This window comes from Cavia porcellus, unplaced genomic scaffold, assembly GCF_034190915.1.
Source record: "Cavia porcellus strain 051 isolate PalLab524CR breed Dunkin Hartley unplaced genomic scaffold, mCavPor4.1 scaffold_2, whole genome shotgun sequence".
Lineage (NCBI taxonomy): Eukaryota > Metazoa > Chordata > Mammalia > Rodentia > Caviidae > Cavia > Cavia porcellus.
In genome coordinates, this window is record NW_026947485.1 from 130,763,857 (window position 1) to 130,785,854 (window position 21,998).

The 21,998-nt window shown below is 42.0% G+C and overlaps 1 protein-coding gene across 1 annotated transcript in view; it reads left to right on the forward strand.

Moving 5' to 3' along the window:
- The window catches only part of Rhobtb3 (Rho related BTB domain containing 3), a 67,156-nt gene that overhangs the window by 38,891 nt on the left and 6,267 nt on the right, over positions 1 to 21,998 (forward strand). Inside the window, exons 9-11 of the mRNA XM_063245381.1 lie at positions 11,501 to 11,674; positions 15,752 to 15,918; positions 20,405 to 20,501. Of these exons, the coding sequence (XP_063101451.1) occupies positions 11,501 to 11,674; positions 15,752 to 15,918; positions 20,405 to 20,501 (438 nt within the window). The remainder of the gene's footprint in view (positions 1 to 11,500; positions 11,675 to 15,751; positions 15,919 to 20,404; positions 20,502 to 21,998) is intronic.

The following is a 21,998-nucleotide window of genomic DNA, read 5'->3' on the forward strand; positions in this document are numbered from 1 at the left end:
AAAACAAGTATTTCTATCTTTCCAAAATTCATTTTTAAAAGAAGTTGCATTTTAGAATGTGGGAATAGAGTTAACACTTTGTATTCTGAAATAAGTGCCTGGTGCCCTTGGAGATGGCTGAGTGCTCTTTTCCATGCGACTTCCTACGGAGAGGGCTGGCCTTCAGCCCACGTGACTCCCTGTAGGGCAGGAAGTCCTGCAGCCCATGTGACTTCCTGCGTGGGCAGCGGGCAGTCCTTACGGTGGCCCTGTGACAGTTGGCGCCGCGTTCCATGGGGTGAAGACGCAGCAGTGCTGCGAAGGCCGTGGGGTGAATACTAGAGGCCTGATTGGCGCGCCTGGCGCCTGTGGAGCAGTGCAGCATTACAGGGGGCCGCGTGTCGTTGCATCAGTGTTTATGTCTAAGTGGTAATTAGGTTCCAGCCCTCGGATGTTCTGGGCTTCTTTTGTGTTTTGGTTTTGTCACCTAGGTCTCCTTGAAGTTTTTGATGTTTGCAAATCCCTCATTCATTGACGTACAGAATTTTGGGTTTATTTCCCAATGAGTAGCTCACTCATGTGTGTCTCTGTGTGTGTGTCAGAGTGTGTGTGTGTGTACATGTGGGTATGTGTGAAGCCATAGCTCCAGTGTTGGAGAAAACCCAGCAGCTGGACCAAGGAAGGCTCTGTGGGTGTTGTCCCATCACTGTGCTCCCTATGGTCCCCAGAACAGTGGCTGCCTTCAGTGAATGGCTGTGGTAATGAGACGAGGCTCCTGACGCTGGGCAGCAGAACCTGCAGCAGAAAAGCTCCTTCCACAGGCTGCAGGCTTCGGCTGGCAGCGAGCTGGGTGGAGCAGGCGGCTGCTCAGCCTCAGGGGAGCCGTGCCGCACAGCTTGGGAGCCTCCTAAGTAAATCAAACACGAATTTGTGGCCCCATCGTAGATTCATAGATCGTGGTTAATTCCCCTTTCCACCTTTTTCTTGTGCTATAACATAGCTGCAAAATGTGCATAGCAGGCATTAATGCCTGCTTGTAATTAGCACAGGACGACGCACTGAGACCCCAGCATTGTCAGTGTAGCCTGCGGCAGTGGTTTTCAGTGGGAAGGAATACACAATGCTTACCTGTTAACACTGAGAGAACGGAGAATGCCCATTCTCCTCAGAGTTCTGCTTTTCTTCCATTATTTCACCTTCTGATCTTTCATGCACACGGGGTCAGGAAGGCGGGTCAGGGTTCGGCCTAGAGCGAACGGGTTATTCCCTGTCCTGAGAGTTCGCAGTGGCTGCTGTGAGGCTCTCTAGCCTTCCCCACCCAGAAGCCAGACTGGAAGCAGAGAGGAGGGAGGCATGGACGGAAGTGGATCTGGCCATAGCTTCTCTGTTTCTGCTCTGGAAGGTGGCAGGGGCGTTGGAGGCTGAGGCTGGGGTCTGGAATCCCAGTTCCCACTTCGGCTTTGTTTTGTTTCGTTTTTTTGAGACAGAGTCTTGCTACGTAGTCCAGACTGGACTTGGACTTGCAGGGCTCCTCCTGCCTCAGCCTCCCGAGTGCTGGGATTGCAGGAGTGCACCACCATGCCTAGCCCACTTTTGCTTTGCCTCCCAACCAAGGTGTCTTTGGACAAATCACTTGATGAGTCAGCTCTGGTCTTTCCCACTTTCTCATGATGCAAAGAGAGTCAGATCTGAAAAGCCATTTTAGTGGTGGCAGTCGTATGACTCACTGATGGCCTTCCTTGTAGTCACTTGGTACCTGCAGTAGCAGTGACAGTACTAAGGAGAATTTTCCAGTTGGAAGAAGTTGAGTAGTTTTTGTTGGAGAGTTGAACAGAACTGTTTGCGGTCTTGCTGTTTGAATTCCCACTTTACATGTTCCATTTCTGTACCTTGAACAACTATTTGTAAAATGACAATATTAAACATCAACTAGTGATTTTTTACTGTTTATTTTTTTCTCTGAACATATGTATTATTTCTATTTTCTGTTTTGTTTAGTCTTTCTTTAAATAAAATTTTACAAAAAAGTTGAGTGAATCTTGCCCCTTTTCAATGTTAAATATGTCTCCATCGTGTCCTGCTGCCTGGAATGGAGCAGATTTGATCTCACTTCTGTGTGATCATGTTAGCAGCTGGCTTAACTTCTCCAAGCAGTGTAGTGAGAAGTAGAATACCAGGTGCACCCTACGTGAGAGAAGGGCAGAGGGCTTAGAGAAGTCACTGGCCTGCTTCCTGTCCCTGAATTACAGATGGCTGAATATATTCATGAAGAAATTTTATTATTCCATTCTGATTATGAAGCTCATATATGACTGCAGTACCCACTGTCCACATAATCATCTCATTTATAGAAAATGTGTCTGGGTTGTTCATAAATGATAGAAACAGTCAGCAAGGGATAGACCATATGACAAGCAGTAATTATATTCAGAAAATGAGATGGGTATGGTATTGATTAGAAAAATGCTGTAAGTACTTATTGTAGGATAGTCAAGATGATATATTAAGATGCAAAAAAATTACACAATTCTGTTCTCCTGTGACATCCACTAGTTGATTTTTGGCATATTTACTATTTTTCCTCTGCTTGAAAAAGGGGATGAGGAGCTGGGTGTGGTGGTACATAACTGTAATCCCAGATCCTAGGAGGCTGAGACAGGAGGATCACAAGTATAAGCCGAGCTTGGGCAACTTAGTCACTGTCTCAAAATTTAAATAAATGAACAAATGAACAAGCAGACACACAGGGCTGATGATGTAGTCTAGTGTAAAGGTAGTGGATTCAGTCCTAGTACAAAAACAAAAAAAGTGGAGGGGACTAGGTAACAAGTGCTATTTTTTGAATTGAAGATTTTTTTATTTTTAAATGTGTGTCATAATCAGTTTACATAGTATTAAAACTTTACCATTTCAAATGTTATTATGTGGTTATATCATCTCTTCTATAAATTTAGATATATCTTAAGTTTTCATTATTACAAATAGTGGCTATACTGGAAGATCTAGTATAAATATTTCACTCTGAAATTAGGAATGCTTCCATGGTTAGATTGTTTTTTGCTTTTGTTTTTTGTTCTTTTGTTTTGTTTTGGTACCAGAGATTGAATTTATGACCTTACACTTGCCAGGCATGTGCTTACACCACTGAGCTAAATCCCCGGCCTTGGTTAGATTGTTAGTCAAAGGATATAAACATCTGTAGGATTCAGTATTTGCTATTAGATTGTATGTCTCCAAAAAGACTATATATCATTGTACATTGCTACTGGCAGTGTGTGAGAGTACTATTTTAACATATCTTTCCCAGTATTAAGTATGCTTGAATCTTAAACTTTTTGTGGAGTTTATTGGTATATATTTGCAATACATAATAGTTGTATTCATTTGGGGGAATTGGTACATATATATACTTTGTATCTTGATCGATTTTGATTATCTTCCCTTTCCCATTCTCTCCTCTCCCACTTCCCTGAAATTTAATGTCTGTGTTTTTTTTAAATATTCTAATCTACAACTAGAAGCCCAGATTATGCAAATTAAAGGCCAGATCTGTTCTGATCTGTTGACTCTTTTGATGCTGAGAAATTTTTATGCCAGTTATCTTTTTATTTTTTGAGACAAGGTTTTGCTGTGTAGTACAGGCTGGCCTTGAACTCACTTTGTAGCTCCTGCTGGCCTCAAACTCAAAATGATCCTCCTGCCTCAGCCTCCCAAGTGATGGGCTCACAAGTGTGTGCCACCACAGCCAGCCTGCCAGCTGTTGTTAATATAGCATGTATGATGTAGTAGTTGCCAGCTTCTAGCAGCATTCCGTAAAAATCATGTATGTAAAGTCACAGTACTGATTCAGTGTTGTTACTCTAGCACTTGCCTGGTATTTTGGTGTCATCATTGTAGCCCTTGTTGCCTAGTGACAATGGAGCTGAGATTTGCACCTAACTCCAGCCTGCACACCAAGAATGAGTGTCAGACATCTGGCCAGCACAGCTGGAACAGTGATTGACTTTACCACGGTTTAGCAGAAGCTGTTGCTCCATTTAAAACTTCAGACGGCTTTCTCCCGGGGATCTTGTTTTATTTGCTTGTCACTCTCTGACAATTTGTATTAGGCACTAAAGATTTTTTTCTTTTGATTTATTTTTATTAGTACATTTTAGATAAACATAATGATCACATTGATCACAGGGAATTTGTACCTTGCATGACATATCTTGCTGTTTCTTTTTTTTCTACTCCCTCCCCTCCCTTCAACCCCTCTTTCTCTCCTTACTTTTAAAAGCTTTGTTTCCATTTTTTCCTTCTATTCTTTTTTTCTTGTCTCTTCTTTCCTTCTCCCCTCCCCACTCTCTAGTTCCATTTCTCATTTTTTTTTTATTTAAGGAGAAAAGAAAAGAAAAAAAAACAGTGAAGGGGTACAAGTTATACAGATTTACAGAAGAAAAAAATGTGCAGTAGGAGGTCACTAGTTAATGGATTACATATTGCCATCTTAGAAATAATTGTTCAAGTCACAAAATTAAAGCCTGTAGAGTGGACATTCCAACAATGATACTGCAAACAGTTCTGTTCACTGATCCAATAAAACTCTGTGATATCATTTTCTATCTCATACATTTAAATATACATGCAGTTATATAGTTTAGAGCACTTTCTTTTCCTCTCTTTTGTACTGTGACTATTACACATTTTGGGTTTCATTGCTCCCACAGTTCTTATTGCTTTTTTGGAAGAGAGTAAAACCAAATGTGACATAACAGAACAGAATCGGTCAAGTCAAAAGGGTGGACATAATAGATAATATAAAAACATAATACAAGGTGATCAACAATGGTTACCATAATGCCTCCCGCTATTTCTAATAGAATTGCCTATATCATTAGTTGTAATACAATTGAACAAAACAGTATAGAATAAAACCGACAAAACCAAAACATTGGAGATATTGTAGGTCTTCAAAAGTAGATAAACGTCAACGAGAATGGGCGTTATAATGAATCTCATTATCTTCTCAGCTGATGCCTAAACTTTCGAACCTGATACTATCCAGCAAAACAGAATAGAGGAACCTGAGTCAAAAACAAGATGGTGAGAGTAATACAGGGCTTCAAATCGAGATAATAGAAAGTCATAGTGGGTTACTATATTATATCCTGCTATTTTTTCCCTTTAATTAAACGGATAAAAATAAAAAAGTAAATAATGGAGTGGAGATTGAGAAAAAAAAGAGGGCATAACAGCGAAACAGGGCAGATCAAAACATAACCATTTAAGCAGAATAGTGTTTCACCACCAGATATTTCCGACCCAAAAGTAGTTACCATATTGACTCTTTCCTTGAAGTCCTTGAGTACAACTTCGTATACTGTAGCATTAAGTATATCAAAACAATGTAAAACCATTTAAGAGAATGACAGCATTATAGAGTATTTAGAATCGACTAACAGAAAATGAACAATGGTTTCTGTATAGTCTCTTTGTCTTTACAAGGTTTTTGCTTATACTATCGTACATAATAAAATCCAATAAGATACAACCTGTTTAGACCATTGGAGACAGAAGAACAAAAGCTAGATGAGACTTCAAAACAAGATGGTACTAAATCAGTATTACCTATTAAGATGTCATTTTCTCCAAAATAGCTGTTCCTATCATCCAATCGTCTCTGTCTCATTTCTGTTGAGCTCTGTTTCTGTCAGTAGCTGTCAGTTTGTCTTCTTCATTTTGTTCTCTGCTCCATTCGTTGTAGCCTCCCCGCCACTATTTCTGGGTTCTTTGTATTTTTCTTTTTTTAGAATATCCTGCAATACTTTCTGTAGGGTTGAATTGGTGGTTGCAAATTCCCCCAGTTCCTCTTTATCCTGGAAGCACCTCGTTTTTCCATCAATTTCCAGGGACAGTTGTGCAGGATATCTCAATCTTGGCTGGAGATTATTATCTTTCAAAGCTTGAATTATTTCCCCCCACGCTCTTCGTGATTTGATGGTTTGTGAAGAGAAATCTGCTGTAATTCTGATGGGTGTTCCCTTGTAAGTAGTCTGTTTCTTGTCTCTTACAGCTTTTAATATTCTGTTCTTGTATTGAATTTCTGGAATTTTTATTATTATATGCCTGGGTGTTTCTCTGTTAGGGTTGTAGGTAGCTGGGGTCCTGTATGCCTCATACATCTGAGTATCTTTACCTTTTGCTAAATTAGGAAAATTCTCCTGGATTCTTTCTGTGAGTAGCTTTTGTAGTTCACTTGTTTGTGTCCCTACTTCTTCTTTTATGTTCTTAATCCTTAAGTTATGGCTCCTCTTATCATCTTCTTGTCTTTGTATTATTGCTGTTTGTTTCTTTGTCATTTTTAAGAAGTTTTTCATTTCATTCTCCCATATTACAAGTCTGCCCTCCAGCTCAGATAGTCTGTCCTTAGTTTCTTTCAAGCTGTTATGCCAGTCTTTGATAGACTTCTTAATTTCTTGATAGTCCCTTTGAACCTGCTTCACATACTCAATGTTTTCTCTGTTTTCTCCATCAAGCAATTCTCCCCTCTTTTTCTGTTCTTCCATTCCACCATCTGTTTTTTCCTGGGTGGTGCTTTGCATTTCTCTAACTATTCTGCATACTTCTAGCTTCAGGTCGTTGATAACTTCATTCCTGAATTGGTCTATGAGGCTCTCTAGATGGCGCTTAATGTATATTGGTGCGGTGTCCACTATTGCCTGTTTCTCAGGATTGGGGGCCGAGGAGCCTTTTTTGTTGCTTCCCTTCCCCATATTTTCTGTTCCTTATAAAATGCAAGCTTACAAAGGAAGCCCGGCTTCCCTGCCTGTCAGCCACAGCCTGGTCAAATTGCGCTGGCTAGTTGTTCCCGCCCACCGCTGCGCACCAGGGAGTCGCGGAGGAGGCAGCCTACGCGGGAGTCAGTCGCTCCTCCGGGCCACCGTCAGGCTCTGGGATCTGGGTTAGGCCAGCCTAGGGAGTCCGCCAGCAGCGTCACTCAGGCCAGGGACTTTTCACCAATCCCGTCCGAGAGGGGAATGTGTGGCTGGAGTTGCCATGGCGCCCTGCTCCTACAGGACTGCCCGAGCCCAAAAAGACCTCCGCTGGAGTCAAACTGTGGTAGGGGCTCAGTTTTCTCGCTCACCTTGCCACCAGTCAGTTTTCGTGTACGCCTTCTTGTCCGTCCTGTTTTCGACTCCGTTCGCAGACTCCCGTTCCCGAGCTTCTGCGCGTCTCTCCTTGCCGAGCCGCTTGTGGAGGCAGCCAGCCGCCGGGCGGCGGGAAACCCAAATCGCGGCGGGATACCCAAATCGCGGTTTCCAATGGCGCGTAGTCGAGCCTCCACACCGAGCCTTTTCTGTTCCTATTTTAGCGCCAGGACTGTATTTTAAGTTGGTTTCTCTCAGCCCAGTTCGTTCCTGAGTCAGCAGAGCATATCTCTACTGGTTCGTGACTCCTTAGTCCGCATCATTCCTGGCCTCTGAGCCGAGTCTTCCAGAGAGCCTTCGGTAGTTGCTGTTGTCTGTCCGCCATGTTCTCCTCCTCCCTCCATTTCTCATTTGAACATTTTCTTTCCAATACCTGCCATATACTTTGGTCTTTATTTACACGCTCGGTTTATCACACCAGAGAAGCAATTTGGAAATTAAACATGTGTCTCATTTATTTCACTTTAAGAGAGGCATGGAAGATTTGCTGTTTCAGTCATAAAAACGCCTCTTAGTGTGACCACTTTTGAGCATATGGATTCTAGTTGTAGATGATTAATAGGCAGCCACATTTTAATGTCACTGTGAAAAATTGTCCAGCGTCTTTATTCAGATGTCCTGATCAAGAACAGAGAGGGGAAATGTTCTTATATTTTAAATGACTGGCCTTTGACTTAAATCAGATCTTCAGAGTAATGACTGGATGATAAACCATCTCAAATCTTAATTACAACATTTTTTAAAGTTATAATGAAGTCTTAAATTTTCCATTTTTTTTCAGTAAACACTTTATGTAGAATATTTATATTGAAAAACATATATTCTAAAAGATTTGTATTTATGAAATAATTCACATTGGAGTGTAACTTTGGTATCCTTAATGCAAATTTATGTGAAGTGACAAGAAAAATAATTTTAAAATTAAATACCTACTCATTTAAATGTAATTTCTCTCTGTTCGTGCAATACTAGTAAATCTGAAGTCCGTGGACTTCTTCACTCTGCTTTTGAACATAAATACCACTCAACCTCATCCGAGGCTGGAGAGCATGTAGCAGAGAATGGAGGCTTTGGTACGGCTGGAGCAGAGCTGACCCACTGGCAGGCCTGGAGGAGACCAGAAAGACCATCTGGGCTCTTCGCTCGATGCATACCTACTCCAGAGCCTTGGCCGTGTCACTTCCCTTTGTAATCCTTTAAGATTGACCAAAAAGACCAAGCGGATAATAGATGTGCATGGAATTTGATCAGTAACCTTGACATTGTAACAAATTTCCCATTCATGATGCGGAGCTTCTGTTTCCTCACCTGTGAAATGGGGCTGCTCTTACTGCCGGCTCCATGGTGAGAAGGCTGGAGATAGTGCACGCAGGGGACCAGAGGCCTGACCTGCAGTCTGTGCCTCTGTTTCATGGGGCCGGCCAACACTAGTAGGTCCCTGAAGTTTTTCCTGTTGAATCCAGGCATCACAGCTAATCTTTGGTTTGTAATGTTCCAGGCCACCACTCGTAACTGGCTGGAGCTGACTGGAATGTAAAACCTCAGCGTGGGGTACTATCCCCGTAGTAGCTGTCCTTCGGAAATAGAGATTTTCACTGCCACCTGCAATTCATTTGAATTTTTTTTTGAAGTTACTAGAGCAGTACTAGTAAAGTAAGTCTTGGTAAATGTTTAGGCATGGTGTAGAAAGATAGGAGTTTGCTGTCTTTCAGTCTGTGTCACATGCAAAGTTCTTGTACAGAATTCTGTTCCTGTTTACTTTTGTAGTGTGTGTTTAAATCTCTTTCAAGGTGTGTATGGTCACTCCCTTTAGGCCTTTCTACCCTCCTAATCAATCTGAAGGAACTCAGACCATCTACACAGTTTCCAAATAGGTATCCTTTTTTCAGAATGAAATCAACCATAATTCTAAAAGCTTCACTTTTGAAACCTGGAATGTATATGAAGGCATGACAAATGCAAATATTTTGTATTGAAATGCAAATCTATGTAAAGTGAATAAAAAACTTGGGCTTTTAGTTTTGTTTCACTGTTAATGCTCTTTTCCTTAGAAAATCTTCTTAAAATGACAAATGAATCCTACACAAAAAAGTAGTTTGGCCCTAGCATTTTCACAGTATGTACTTATAACTAGAAAATCCATGTCTTTTTTTGTAAGCCTAAGTATCTTATTGCTAGTTTGCACAGAAACAGTGATTTATATTCTTGATTTGCAGTGTTAAAAAGTGTAACTATACTGGGACTGTTGAATTACGTTTCACAGCTTAATTTGTAACACTAAAATAGTAAAGGGCTAAGTAACAGAAGTTGCTGTCTTCTTAATGGAAAGTGAATTTCTTTGCTTACCATGATCTTAAAAATGCCTCAAGGTAGTAGTGAGTGTGTTGTTGCTGGTTTGTAGCATCCTTGTAATATCATCAGCAAAAGTTTCTGCTGAAATATCAAGATCTGCTTATCAAATTCCACCCCCAGCTCTATCTACCTGTCAGTTTCAGTCAAAAGTCTTAACTGACACAGTGGATTGTCTAGTTTGTTTAGGCTTTGCTTTTTGTTTTTTTCTCTTTTTAAATGATGCCCTATCGATCTTCAATATTTTAAAACTTTAATATTATGAGTCGAGTTGCATTACCTGTTTGAATTCCTTGTTAACTGCCATCTGCAGGTATGTCCTGTGTGCTGTAATCATGGAGCTGTCCTCTGGGTGGTGGCCAACTTCATACTGAGGCCTGCGAGTGTGCAGAGAAGTGGGGATGCCTGCTGTGGGTGGTGTCTACTGGGTAGGGTGGGTGCTCTGGAAGCTTCTTTCTGGCCTTGGGGGCCATGCGGATCTGCACTGAGTCACAGAGCCAAGCACTGGTCACAGCCACCGGGCTCGGGTTGCTTGTGGGTCAGGAAGGATTATTAGCTTTCCTGAGAGCCACTGGGCTTAGACAGATCCCTTCTTCCCTGAACCAGGAGACATTTTGCTTGGGTTTAAAAGAGACAGACAACATGATAATTGGAAATATTTTAGACATGACTGTATAGCCAATATGTTCAAAATGCTGGGGACATGGAAGCAAATTTGCAGGCGGGAGGAGGACTTTGGTTTGGAGGAGGACTGAGTTGCTTTCTGGAAGAGAACAGCCACATCTCTCCCCTGTTCATGTATCCTGTTCCAAACAAGGGTGGCTTTGATTTCCTGGTCTTTGTACCTTCACTTCCAAACCCCATAACCTACGTATGGTGGGTGTGTGGCGATGATCTGTGGAGCGTGACCGCAGTGTGGTCTGCTAGGTAAGAGCTGCTTCACTCCTTCATGATCCCAGGCTGCCTGTGTGCCTGTCTGGCACCACTTTGTGCAGTGGTGCGGGAGCTGGAGAGCTCAGCTTTCCCGAGAGACACAGTTTAGATTAGTGAGCCTCAGTTTGGATGTGGGATTAAGGACCCTTGAACATCAAAGGCCTGCTCCCCCAGAAGAGAGCACTTTTCATGAGGAAGAGAGTGGATTTGGTAGGGTCTCAGCCCGTGGGGAAGCAGCAGGGACCAAAGTCATCTCCTTTCACTCTGTTCTAGCATGTGAAAGGCTCTCCTGGGCTCCACCAGGGTCCTCTGGCTGTTCTTCCTGTGAGGCTGGACTGCTGGTGGTTTACTCCTGACACAGGGAAGCTTGCCATTTTAGTCACACTCTCATTCTTGGGGCACTGTGGGTGGCACCTACTCCTCAGAAGAGGGGAGGTTAAAATAAGCCTTCCAAGGTAGGAAGGCCTGGCGGAAGGGTCCAGGCAGAGGAAAGCTCCTCACGTCGGGGCAGCTGGGAATCCAACTGGGGGAGCTGGGAAAGGAGATGCATCTTCTTGGTCACCCACCACCCGGTGACCCACCTCTTCTGAGCAGATGTGGCCCCCAAATCCCGTCAGCTATCACAAGCCCCGCCTCTGGGTGATGAGGCTTTGAGGGGCATTTTAGATGTAACCCTCCTGGTCCAGACTGTTCTGCCAGTTTGGCCAAGAGGGGTCATAGGTTGTTTTCTTAGGAAGAACACGGGCAGCAGTGGTAGTATTTTCAAGCCAGCTAGGAAGGAGAGCTGCTTCATAAACCAGAATATACTATTTCAGTGTTTCTGCTTTCAAGAAATGTAAGTTAAATAACACATGGTTACCTGATTTACAACTGTTGTTCAACTCAAAACTGAGGAGTCTCTGGGGTGATACTGGTCACACTGAAAATCACCACCAGGTGCTGCCTCTCAGCTTAGCTGTGCCTGATGCAATACCACACTAGGGAATTGCCAGCCTACTACCTCTGCAAGTCTGCCTTACCTGCCATTGTTTCCCTTCTGCGCCTTTCAGGTACAACAGTGCCAGCCCACAGGGCCATCCTGGTAGCCCGCTGTGAAGTGATGGCGGCCATGTTCAATGGTAATTACATGGAGGCAAAGAGTGTCCTGATTCCAGTTTATGGTGTTTCCAAAGAGACTTTCTTGTCCTTTTTAGAGTACCTATACACAGACTCCTGTTGCCCAGGTGAGTAGTATTCTATATAATATGTCACAGTTCTCCTCTGTCATTGATATTCATTTTGGGAAGTTGCATTTACCAGAGTTGACTTCATGGCATATGCTAAATAGTTGGAGGTGGTGTTTGGGACAACAATGAGTTTTCAGTTAGTTCAAGTAAAAAACAATGATTGGGAGCCTTTTGTGGTTCACACGCATGCCCCATGCAGTGACAACATGTTGCGATGGCTTGGATACCCCAACAGTGGAGGTGTTTTGGGGTACAGTGGCTAATTCTAGAGAGAGGGGCAGAAGGCTTCTTGGAGCACAAGGATCCTTCTGTCTTCCACAGGAAGAAGGTTGGATGACTGCCCTTGTGTCTGAGTTCTGACTCAGACATTTCTAAGGGCTTCCTGTGTGCAGATACACCCTTGTTTGTTTCTGGTAGAGGATACAGCCATTTTAAAGGATCCTTCTGACTTGTAAAGTCAGATTGTTACTATACTGACTTCTGAAGACTTTGAAATTATTTCCACATTCACTGACCAAAGACTGTCTTTGACCAGGAAACAGCCATCTGTCATAGCTACAGATTGGAGCAGATCTTGCAGATTACCTTTAGCTAAAGCTCCCTGGAGAAACTGCAAAATCCTTTCAGCAGATGTAAAGCCTTGTGATGCAGGCATGGAAAGCCTGGTCGTTATTCTTACTCTTTGGCCACCAGGTGGCTCTGGTCACGACCACAGCTAGAATATGTCCCATGTAGCTTACTGACTGGGGCCCAGAGCCTGAGACCTTTTACAAAACCTGGCCCTAGAAAATATAAAAAGAAAACACATTTCAGACCATGCTTCTCTTCATATTCACTGCTTTAATTTTTTAACTGAGAAAAGATTTCCTGCATATGTTACTGAAATAAGTAGTGAAAGGCTTTTGAAGTTCTGAAAAAGAATACTCCTTTTCAAACTGAATTAATTGAGGTCTTACTGCTAACCATGGAGTATTTTGGAACCAAATGTTACTGTCAGTGTTACAGGTTGGCTTTTCTTTTCTGCTTGGCAAAAATGAAAGCGTTAGTTCTAAATAGAAATAAATGTAATTGTTTATTATTTCAATATTCATAAATTTGTATATTCAATAAAAAATCAAGCAGATTTCAAATAACAGGAAAATTTTGTTTCTCAATCATCGTCGTCTCATTTGAGTAACTGAACTGACTTATTTTAGGTTTTACCTTGTTGATTAGGAAAAAATGTTCAGGAAAGCAATACGTATAGAACAAAGTACTTTAAAAGTTGGTAAAAGTATAATGGAAAAAATTAATCAAAACAGACGAGCTATATACTAGAATAGATGCATTGGGAAAGTCACAGAATGTTTGTTCTGTTAACTGCTTACCATACACGCTGTTTTTGGTTTCACTGCTACAAAAGAATGTAAGGAATTTGGGGAAGTGTAAGAAAGAATTGCATGAAAGAGCAGACTTCTCCTCAAGTGTTTAAAAAAAGAATGGAAAAATGTAGATGGCCAGAGGCTGATTGTTTAAGGGGTTTAGACTCTACAGCAAACCAGTGGCATGCTTTTGAGAGCTCTAGAAGGTTCTTCATCACTGGTCTAGAGTTTTAGTTTGACAAGATAAAAAAAATATTCCAGAGATGGGTGGTGATAGAACTGTGGGGGACCAGTGGCGGCTGAAAAGATAACAGATACGAAATATAAATGACCTTTATTTTGAGAATGTGGGGAGAGACACCCCCGATCCCTGGGGCGCGGCATCTCCATCCCGGGGTCGGTGATCTCCCTGTGGAACACGTGGAGTGGGGGCATACATGTAGCTTAGGTTAGGGGTGGTGCCTGAGGGGCATTAGGGATGCACAGGTAGCCCATTGGTATACTTTTGGTGCCAGAGGTAGATTCCTAGGGGTGGGGGAGATAGAGCCCCTTGGCTTTACCAGCTATAGTGTCCTGTCTGTGCCAAAACTCTTTCAGGTGTCAGTGGTGGGTGCTCAACAAAGTGATGGTGCTTCATGACACTGAACTGTAAACTTAAAAATGATTAAAATGAAGTCTAACAAAGTGGTGTTAACTTATAACCCCTCAGCTTGGGAGGCTGAGGCAGGAAGATCTTAAGTCCCACCTGAGCAACTTGCCTCAAAATGAAAAAAAAGAGGCTGGGGTTAGCTCAGTGGTAGAGTGCCCCTTGCTTCAATTCCCAATTGAAAAAAAAATTTAAATAATAAATTTTATATTTATTTTTGTCACAATGAAAACAAAACAAAACCAAGCCTAGGGACTAAATCCAAAAAAAGAAAAGTTGCAAGAATTTAGCTAAGAGAAGGACTGATCTGAGAGCTCTCAGTTGACTCTATTGAGGATAATTATAGAATCACTTCTCTGGAGAATTTAACAAAGTAATTCTCTTCTGAGGGTAAAGGTTTCAGTGGGCCCTTTCGTGGTGGTAATGTAAGGGAAAGAAACTCCCAGTCTACTGATACAGGGAATGAAACTCCTGTCTCCTGTATGTCCGGTACGAATTCATGCTCTCTAAAATAGAAGAATGAGTTTAGGAACAACAGAGGTTAAGAGCAGAATTTATTTATTGATAGAAACTTTCTGTCTGAGAGAGACAGAAGGGGTCCCGAGTGGGTTGCCAAGACTCTCTCTTTTCTCAGAACTTTTATAGAGCAAAACCATGAGATGAGATGGGTCAAAGGTGGGGAAAATGGGAACTTGAAAGGTGGGATGGAATTGTGGTCAACCAATAAGATCAATCACTCAGGTAAAGATGATTAAATTTTGGACAAATGGAAAAGTGAGTCCCAGAGCAGTGGCTCTTTCCTATTGGGGATTGGAATGATGACTCCTTGCTTTCTCGGGGTGATAGAGACCTATTTAGAATATCCCCCCTTAGGGTCTGGGTGCATTTGTTTGATCTTTTGCCTTGAGGCCTGGCCCACAGCAGGAGGTGTCTGTCTCTTCCACAGTTGCAAGGTATCTGGGCTTCTTGCACTGGCTCCTTCCAGGACCTAGCCCTGTCTGACTGCCTGTCTAACTCAGTTGCCTGTAACAGTGGTGCACACCTCTAATCCTAGCATTAGGGAGGCTGAGGCAGGAGGATTGCTGCAAGTTTAAGGCCATCCTGGGCTACATAGTGAGTTCAAAACCAGCCTGAACTATGTGGCAAAACCCTGTCTCAACCTTTTGTGGCCCCCTCCATAAGAATCATGGTATAGACTGCTTCCTGCCTCAAGGCTTTAGTCTGTACTGGGTGATCCCACCAGCATGGGTTTTGGTGTGTGTGTGTGTGTGTGTGTGTGTGTTTAGGTCATATTGATGTAGGGGAATGAAACTTCTAACCTGCTAGATGTCTAAAATGTTAAGTTCATGTTCTCTAAATTCGAGGACTGAATTCTAGAAACAATGGAGGTTAAGAGTAGAAAGAATTTTTTCAGAGAAAGGGAGCTTCTGTCTGAGAGGGACTGAAGGGGGCCCATACAGTGGGTTGCCTGCCAATCCGCTTTCAGCTTGTACTGCTGAGCTACATTCCCAGCCCCAATCCCGCTTCTCAGAGGTATATTTTGAGCAAAGCCATGAGGTGAGGCAGGCTCAGGGTAGGAATTAATCAGTAACGTAAGTATAGTTGCTTAGGTAATATTGATCCAATGGCAAATCACAGGATGCATGTTAAGTGGAACAAAACTGTGTCAGTCTGTAAGTATACAACAGGTCAGTGTTAGTCACAGTGACTAAATGGGGATCAAGTGGGGAACAAGTCTCTTGGAGCAAGCACACCTGGGCGGACAAGGACTTTCCTGCAGGGGGTGGGTTGAGGAGGTGTGGTCCTCCACCCCAGGGCGACTGGTGCTTTCTAGGCATCTCAGTCACTGCTGTTCATTCCCAGGAAGTCATGAGTGAGGCGTTCTTCTTTCCTGGAAGCCTGACTTCAGTGACTGCGCCTCCAGCCACAGTTGTCTTCTGCTCTGACCCCTCGAGGGCCTGTGCCTGTCTGACTGCCCACAATATTTCTGCCTAACTTGGCTGTCTGTAATAATGTCGGCAGTGGTTTTACCACCGGCCCTTTTGTGCGTCTCCTCTTTCTTTGCAGCTGGCATTTTCCAGGCCATGTGCCTGCTGATCTGTGCTGAGATGTACCAGGTGTCGCGGCTGCAGCACATCTGTGAGCTCTTCATCATCACACAGCTGCAGAGCATGCCCAGCAGGGAGCTGGCCTCCATGAACCTGGACATCGTCGACCTGCTCAAGAAGGCCAAGGTAATTGGCCTGACGGGTCTAGTTCTTTTGATGTAAAAGCGATAAAATTTTGTACTATTCCTTTAATACTTTGTTTTTTAAGAGAGAGGCAGGAGATGGCAAGTTTGAGCCCAGCCTGTGCAATTTAGCAATTTAGGGAGACTCTCAGAATTAAAAAAAAAAAAAATTAAAAAATAAAACAGTGGCTGGAGATATAGCTCAGTGCAAAAGCCCTGGGTTCAATCACCAGTACTAGACAAAAATAAAATAAGACAGTATATATCAATGCTGTTCCTGGTCAGAAAGTTTGATTAAATGAGGTTCCACAAGTTTCATTAGCTACTGTTGAAGAAAACCTAAGGGTTTTTGCTCTGTCCCCCTCTAAGGTGACAAGGATGGAAGGGTTTTCTAGCAGTGACCTGTAGCAGAGTCATTTGGATGTGTGCAGCACTATGTCACTTATTATATGAAATACAGTTTGTATTGCATTTCCCCAAAGGATCGCATGTCAGGGTTCCCAGAAGGAAAAATGGCAGGTGATCTAATGCTGATAGGTATGGCATTGTTAAACTGATTCACTGCTTCATTCATTCATTTTGTGAACATGTTTTGAAGTTCCAGGTGTTCATACAAGATATTATTGTATTTCATTTATTCTTGCAAAATGTCTTTCATTAGTATGTTTCACTGAGTTATGAGTACAGTTTTGAAAAGTTAGAGACTGAGGAACACTTCAGTATGTCACCCTGGTTTTTCTGGGCATCTTCTTTTTTTTTTTTCTTTTTTCTTTTTATCGGTACCGGGGATCGAACTCAAGACCACCTGCTTGCAAGGCAGGTAGGTACTTATGCCGCTGAGCTAAATCCCCAGCCCCTCTGGGCATCTTCTAAGATGGGACTTTGTTGTTTTTTAAGAACTAATGTCTAGAATATTTAAAGAACTCAAAACAATTAGAACACCTAAACAAAAGACCCAGTTAAGAAATGGGCAAGTGTAATGCACAGATACTTCTCAGAAAGAAATGCAAAGAGTCAACAAACATACGAAAAAATGTTCCCTAGTCATAGAGAAATGAAAATAAAAACATAGCTGAGATTCCATCTTACACCAGAAAGAACAGCTACCATCAAGAAATCAAAAAATAATGCTGGTGAAGCTGTGACGGAAAAGGAACCCTCCTGTGTGGTTGGTGGGAATGTAAACTAGTTACAGCCATTATGCAAATAAAGTTCCTCAAAGAACTCAAATTAGAAATACCATGTGACGCAGTCATTCACCTTCTAGGCAACTTTCTCAAAGAGCTAAAGACATTGAACTAGCAACAAATGCAGGCCCGTGTTCATAGCAGTACTACTCAGAATAGTTAAGTCCTGGAAGCAGCTGGCCTACCCATCAGCAGACGATTAGATTTTTTAAATGTGATTTCTATACATTATGGGATACTATTCAGCTATACAGAAGGACAGAGTTGAGTCATTTGTAGGAAAATGCACCTGGAAAATGTAATGCGTGAAATAAGTCAGACACATGAGTGTAAATACTATGCCGTGTCTCTCATTGCATAAGGCAAAGCGCAAGCAGCACAGTGAAGATTGGATAGGAGGAGACAAGGGGATGGCTGTCTTAGAAATGGGCAGGGGGAACACGTGGGGGAGGAGGAACACATGCGGGAGAAGGGAAGGGAATGAGTAGAATAAGGATGTGCCATGCACAGGAGCCTAAAAGCCTCAAGGAGTGGAAGTGCTGCATGCCGTACACGTGATGTAAGATCAGTGACAGCAACAAGAACAAAAAACAAGGAGAGGGGATTTAGAAGAAGGAGAGCGGGGAATTAGAAAAGAAAAAGCAAGCTGTGTTATGTACGCGTACTACTCCCCAAGATGATTTGCAACTGCATATACTGCAAACATGTGCTAAGTAAAAAAAAAAAGAAAAAAATTTTTTTGCTGCTAATTTTAGGAACAGATGAGTTCATACAAATTACTCATGAGTGACTGTATTTTCAAATACCCTAGGATATCATGGATCTGACAAAGAACTGAGCCAGGTCTGTAAATAAACTGGGATTGCTTGAAATCATCTCAAATTGTCAGATGTGGCCCAGTCAGAAGTCTACCATTGCCCTGGCATGGTAGGACACACCTGTAATCCCAGCACTTTGGGACGCTGAAGCAGGAAGATTTGCAAGAGTCTTACCTGGGCAATTTAGGGACACCCTGTCTCAAAAATTTAGAAAGGAGAGGGGGCATTGGGGATGTAGCTCAATGTAGAGCCTTGGGTTTAGTCCTTCATGCTACCTGCACTCCCACAAAGAAAAGAAAAGAAAACGTCACTTCATTGCCACTCGTACTTGCCATTCTTATCCTGGGAGCAGAGACTAACCCAGGCGAGTCTCACTGCGGTTCCTGTGGTTATTCACCATTCCATTCAGTTCCGGAGGCACTTGAGGACTTGAGGCTATGGTACACTGTTGCCGTTACTGACCTTGACCCCTCTAGATCCTTCTGATCTGGCACTACAGAATATCAGGGCTTCTTAACCATCATCTGGTGTACGACAATCTGTTCCCGTCACCTTTGACATCCAGGATTTTATGAAAGCATGGTGCTTTGTCTTCATGCAAATTGCTGGAACACAAGATGGGTCTAAGGACAGAAGTTCGGCACCTCAAGGCTCCCTCCCTCTCAGCATACATACTTCCGGTCATAGAGGGGAAGTTCTTTTGTTTACTGTCTCCACAACTCTTTTGGACTTCATTTCTCTCACAATCATCTTAAAATTACACGTATTCAGTATGAAGGCTACAGATACTTTAAAAATCGAAGAACCCTCAGCTCTCTTTTTAATATACTTACATGGAGCTTGAGTTCAGTAGGTAGCTGCCTTCCAAATTTAGTTTACAAATTCTTTTTCATTTCTGGTGTTTTCATAACCTAAGTTTATTTTAATGTATTCTTTTACAAGGAGATACGATCTGTCTCTTGCCAAAGGCTCATGATGGTGATATCTTAAATCTTCTCAAAAATAAAATTCTACATTTGAAGCATGTTTCTGCAGCTACTTGTTTGTCTCTGTAATCTCTTTTCTCTTTCAGAGACACAGCTCTCGGGCAGTGTTCTGACCTGGTTGTAGGTTAACTACTCTGGGTTAATCATCTAATAGTGATGGTGGCTCCTGTTAAAGTAGCTGCGAGTTTTCCACTTTATTCCTAAGAGATCACATTCCTCTGCTAAGAAGTAGGGAAGAAAAGATTGTCATGTAAGATTAGACAAACTATAATATCCCTTTCATACACTGAACATAAATCTATGAAGGTATATGTTATAAATTTTTAAAAGATTGGATCTTGAGTTTCTTCCTTAAGATTTCATCTTACAACTCTTCAGCTTAGTGTTGCTCATTGGTTAATTAACATTTTTGAGTTTTCTGAGAATTATACTTAACCAAAATGGTGTCCATCTAAGGATAAATGCATGAGTGAAAGGTGCAGACCACAGAATGTTAGCCGTGGAAAGGAAGGAATTTGGTATATGCTGCAAGATGGATGTCCCTTGGGAGACATTACGCTAAGTGAAATAAGCCTACAAAAGAAGGACAATGCCTATTTAAGTGTTTAGAGAAGTCACAGTTATAGTGACAGAAGGTAAGGTAATGGTTACCAGGACCTGGGGTAGAGGAGTAGGGGAGTTAATATTTAAAGGGTTCAAAATTTCACTTTGGGTTACAGAACAGTTCTAGAAATGGACAGTGGTTCTGGTTACACACATTTGGTTACATAAATCTGGTTACATAAATTTACGATGCCACTAACCTGTACACCCACAGATTATTAAACTGCCTTATATCATGCCTGTTGGACCACGGTAATAATAGTAATAAAAAAGAACTATACTTATATACCAAGTTGCCTACCAGCAGGTTATTGTCACTCAAACTGGGGGGGGGGGGCGGTGGATGACTCAGTTTCCCTGTCCAGCTGCTATTGGAACTCAGAAGAAGACTCATGCAGGAAGTCTAGCTTGGTGTGACAGGGTGTCCATTAAAAGTGGCTGTTCAGGTAGAACTTCCTCCTAGGACTGTTGGCCTGTGGCCTCCCCTGCCCTTAGGCTGAGGATGCATCCTCGTCAGTATTTTGACTTGCTCCTCAGTGTACATGTTTATTAGGGTTTCCTCACCACAATCTACAGGTGTAGTTGGTGAAGAAGTCCTGACCTTAGATTAAAAGTTTAGATGCAGTCCACAAGCATCTACAGTGATTGTTACCCACGGGGCAGGCATAGCTTGAAACTCACTGTTGATTCAGCTTCTTGACTAATACACATATTCGTATTCATGGGTGATGTTCCCGTTTCCTTCCTGCAGCTGTGACAGTTGGAAGGGTGCATTGTACATAGACACACAAACACAGATACCGGCTCTCTCCGGTTTCTGCTAGGTCACTGTCACCCTCTGCTCATGTTGATGGTCATGACGTGCAATATTGGTTCCTTTCTCATTTCTCTTGCAGTTCCACCACTCTGATTGCCTTTCAACCTGGCTACTTCATTTCATTGCCACCAACTACCTCATCTTTAGTCAAAAGCCTGAATTTCAAGATCTTTCAGGTAGGGGGAAAGAAAATAACTTTATGTTCTTCCTTCTTAGGTTTGAGATTATAGTTTATAAACCATAGTTTTAACCCAGTGATGCTTGATGTAATATGTATCTTTTAAATTATGCAGTGAGGTGACTGAGGACACTTTAATTTATAGTCACCAGTGTTACATAAGCAGCGTGACCTGTGTCACACAAGACATTTTCTAATAATTATTTTATTGCTCACATTCAATTTTAAATGCGTTTATAAAAAATAGATAAAAGGTGGCCAAAAGTGTCCTCAGGTGGCACTTGGTTTTGATAAATGAGATCTTGGTTGTCATTAAGAAGCAAAATTTAAACAATGCTTAAATTTTGATTGTTTATTATTATAACATAGTTTCATTTACTAGATATCTATATTAAGTGTATCTATTGGAGTCCCATGTATTATGTTGGAGTAATAAGTGTTTGTTAATTGCTATTCAGAAGTATATGTATTGTGCTTGTAAGGTAAATTATAAAGATTAAAACTCTTGTAATCCACAAACGAGCACCCAAACTTGAGTTTAAAATATGCGGCAAAAACATATTTTAAAAAAAGCAGCGCTGATTTATTTTATCCTGGGCCCAGCGACACAGTGTAGTTGGAGATTGCAAAAGCTGTGTGTGTCCCCACCCCCTACCCTCCACCCCCATACTTGCAGCCTTTATATATATATATATCACTGTTTACAGAGTAAGGGGTTTGGGCATGGATCAGGAGATAGGCTAATGGGGAAGATTCTGTTTTCCTCTACAGAGAACAGAAGAGTCTAGCAGCAATTAACAACCTTTTGTTACCTTATTTTAGCACCACATCTGTTATTTGTACAGGGCAGCAATGGTTAACATATCAATTAAGTCACCCAGAGGGAGAAAGGAGAAGGAAAACATATACAGAACACTTAGGGTCACATTACAGGTATTTTGGTATAATACAAATATAACGAAGCTCTTTTTCCTAGTGTACAATAAAAACCAAGCAAAGGGTGAGATTCCCAGTACTGCAACAAGTGGAAGACACATGAAATTGAAAATAGAATAGCATGGGGTTGGGGGTTTAGCTCAGCGGCGTAAGCGCCTGCCTTGCAAGCAGGCAGTCATGAGTTCGATCCCTGGTACCGATAAAAACGAAAAAGACCAAAAAAAAAAAAAAAAAAAAAGAAAATAGAATAGCTGTCATAGTAGACAATCAGACTAATCAGTCAACGAGATGCAGTGGTTTGGTCTTGTTTTTATCTACCATAGACTGAAGTAAAGTTGAGTTAAAGAGACAAGGAACTAAAAGACAACCTGGTCTGTACTTTCAAACCTTCGACAAAGAAATCTCCAAGGAGCCATGTGAAGGTCTTAGAGTTCCACATAAAATTCTCCTAAGTAAAAAGATTCTCCTGGTAAAAGATGTGGAAATCTCTTCATTCTGCCACTTATACCATTGTGGAAACTAGGAAACACAGTCAGATCCTGGCAGGTGTATTCAGTCA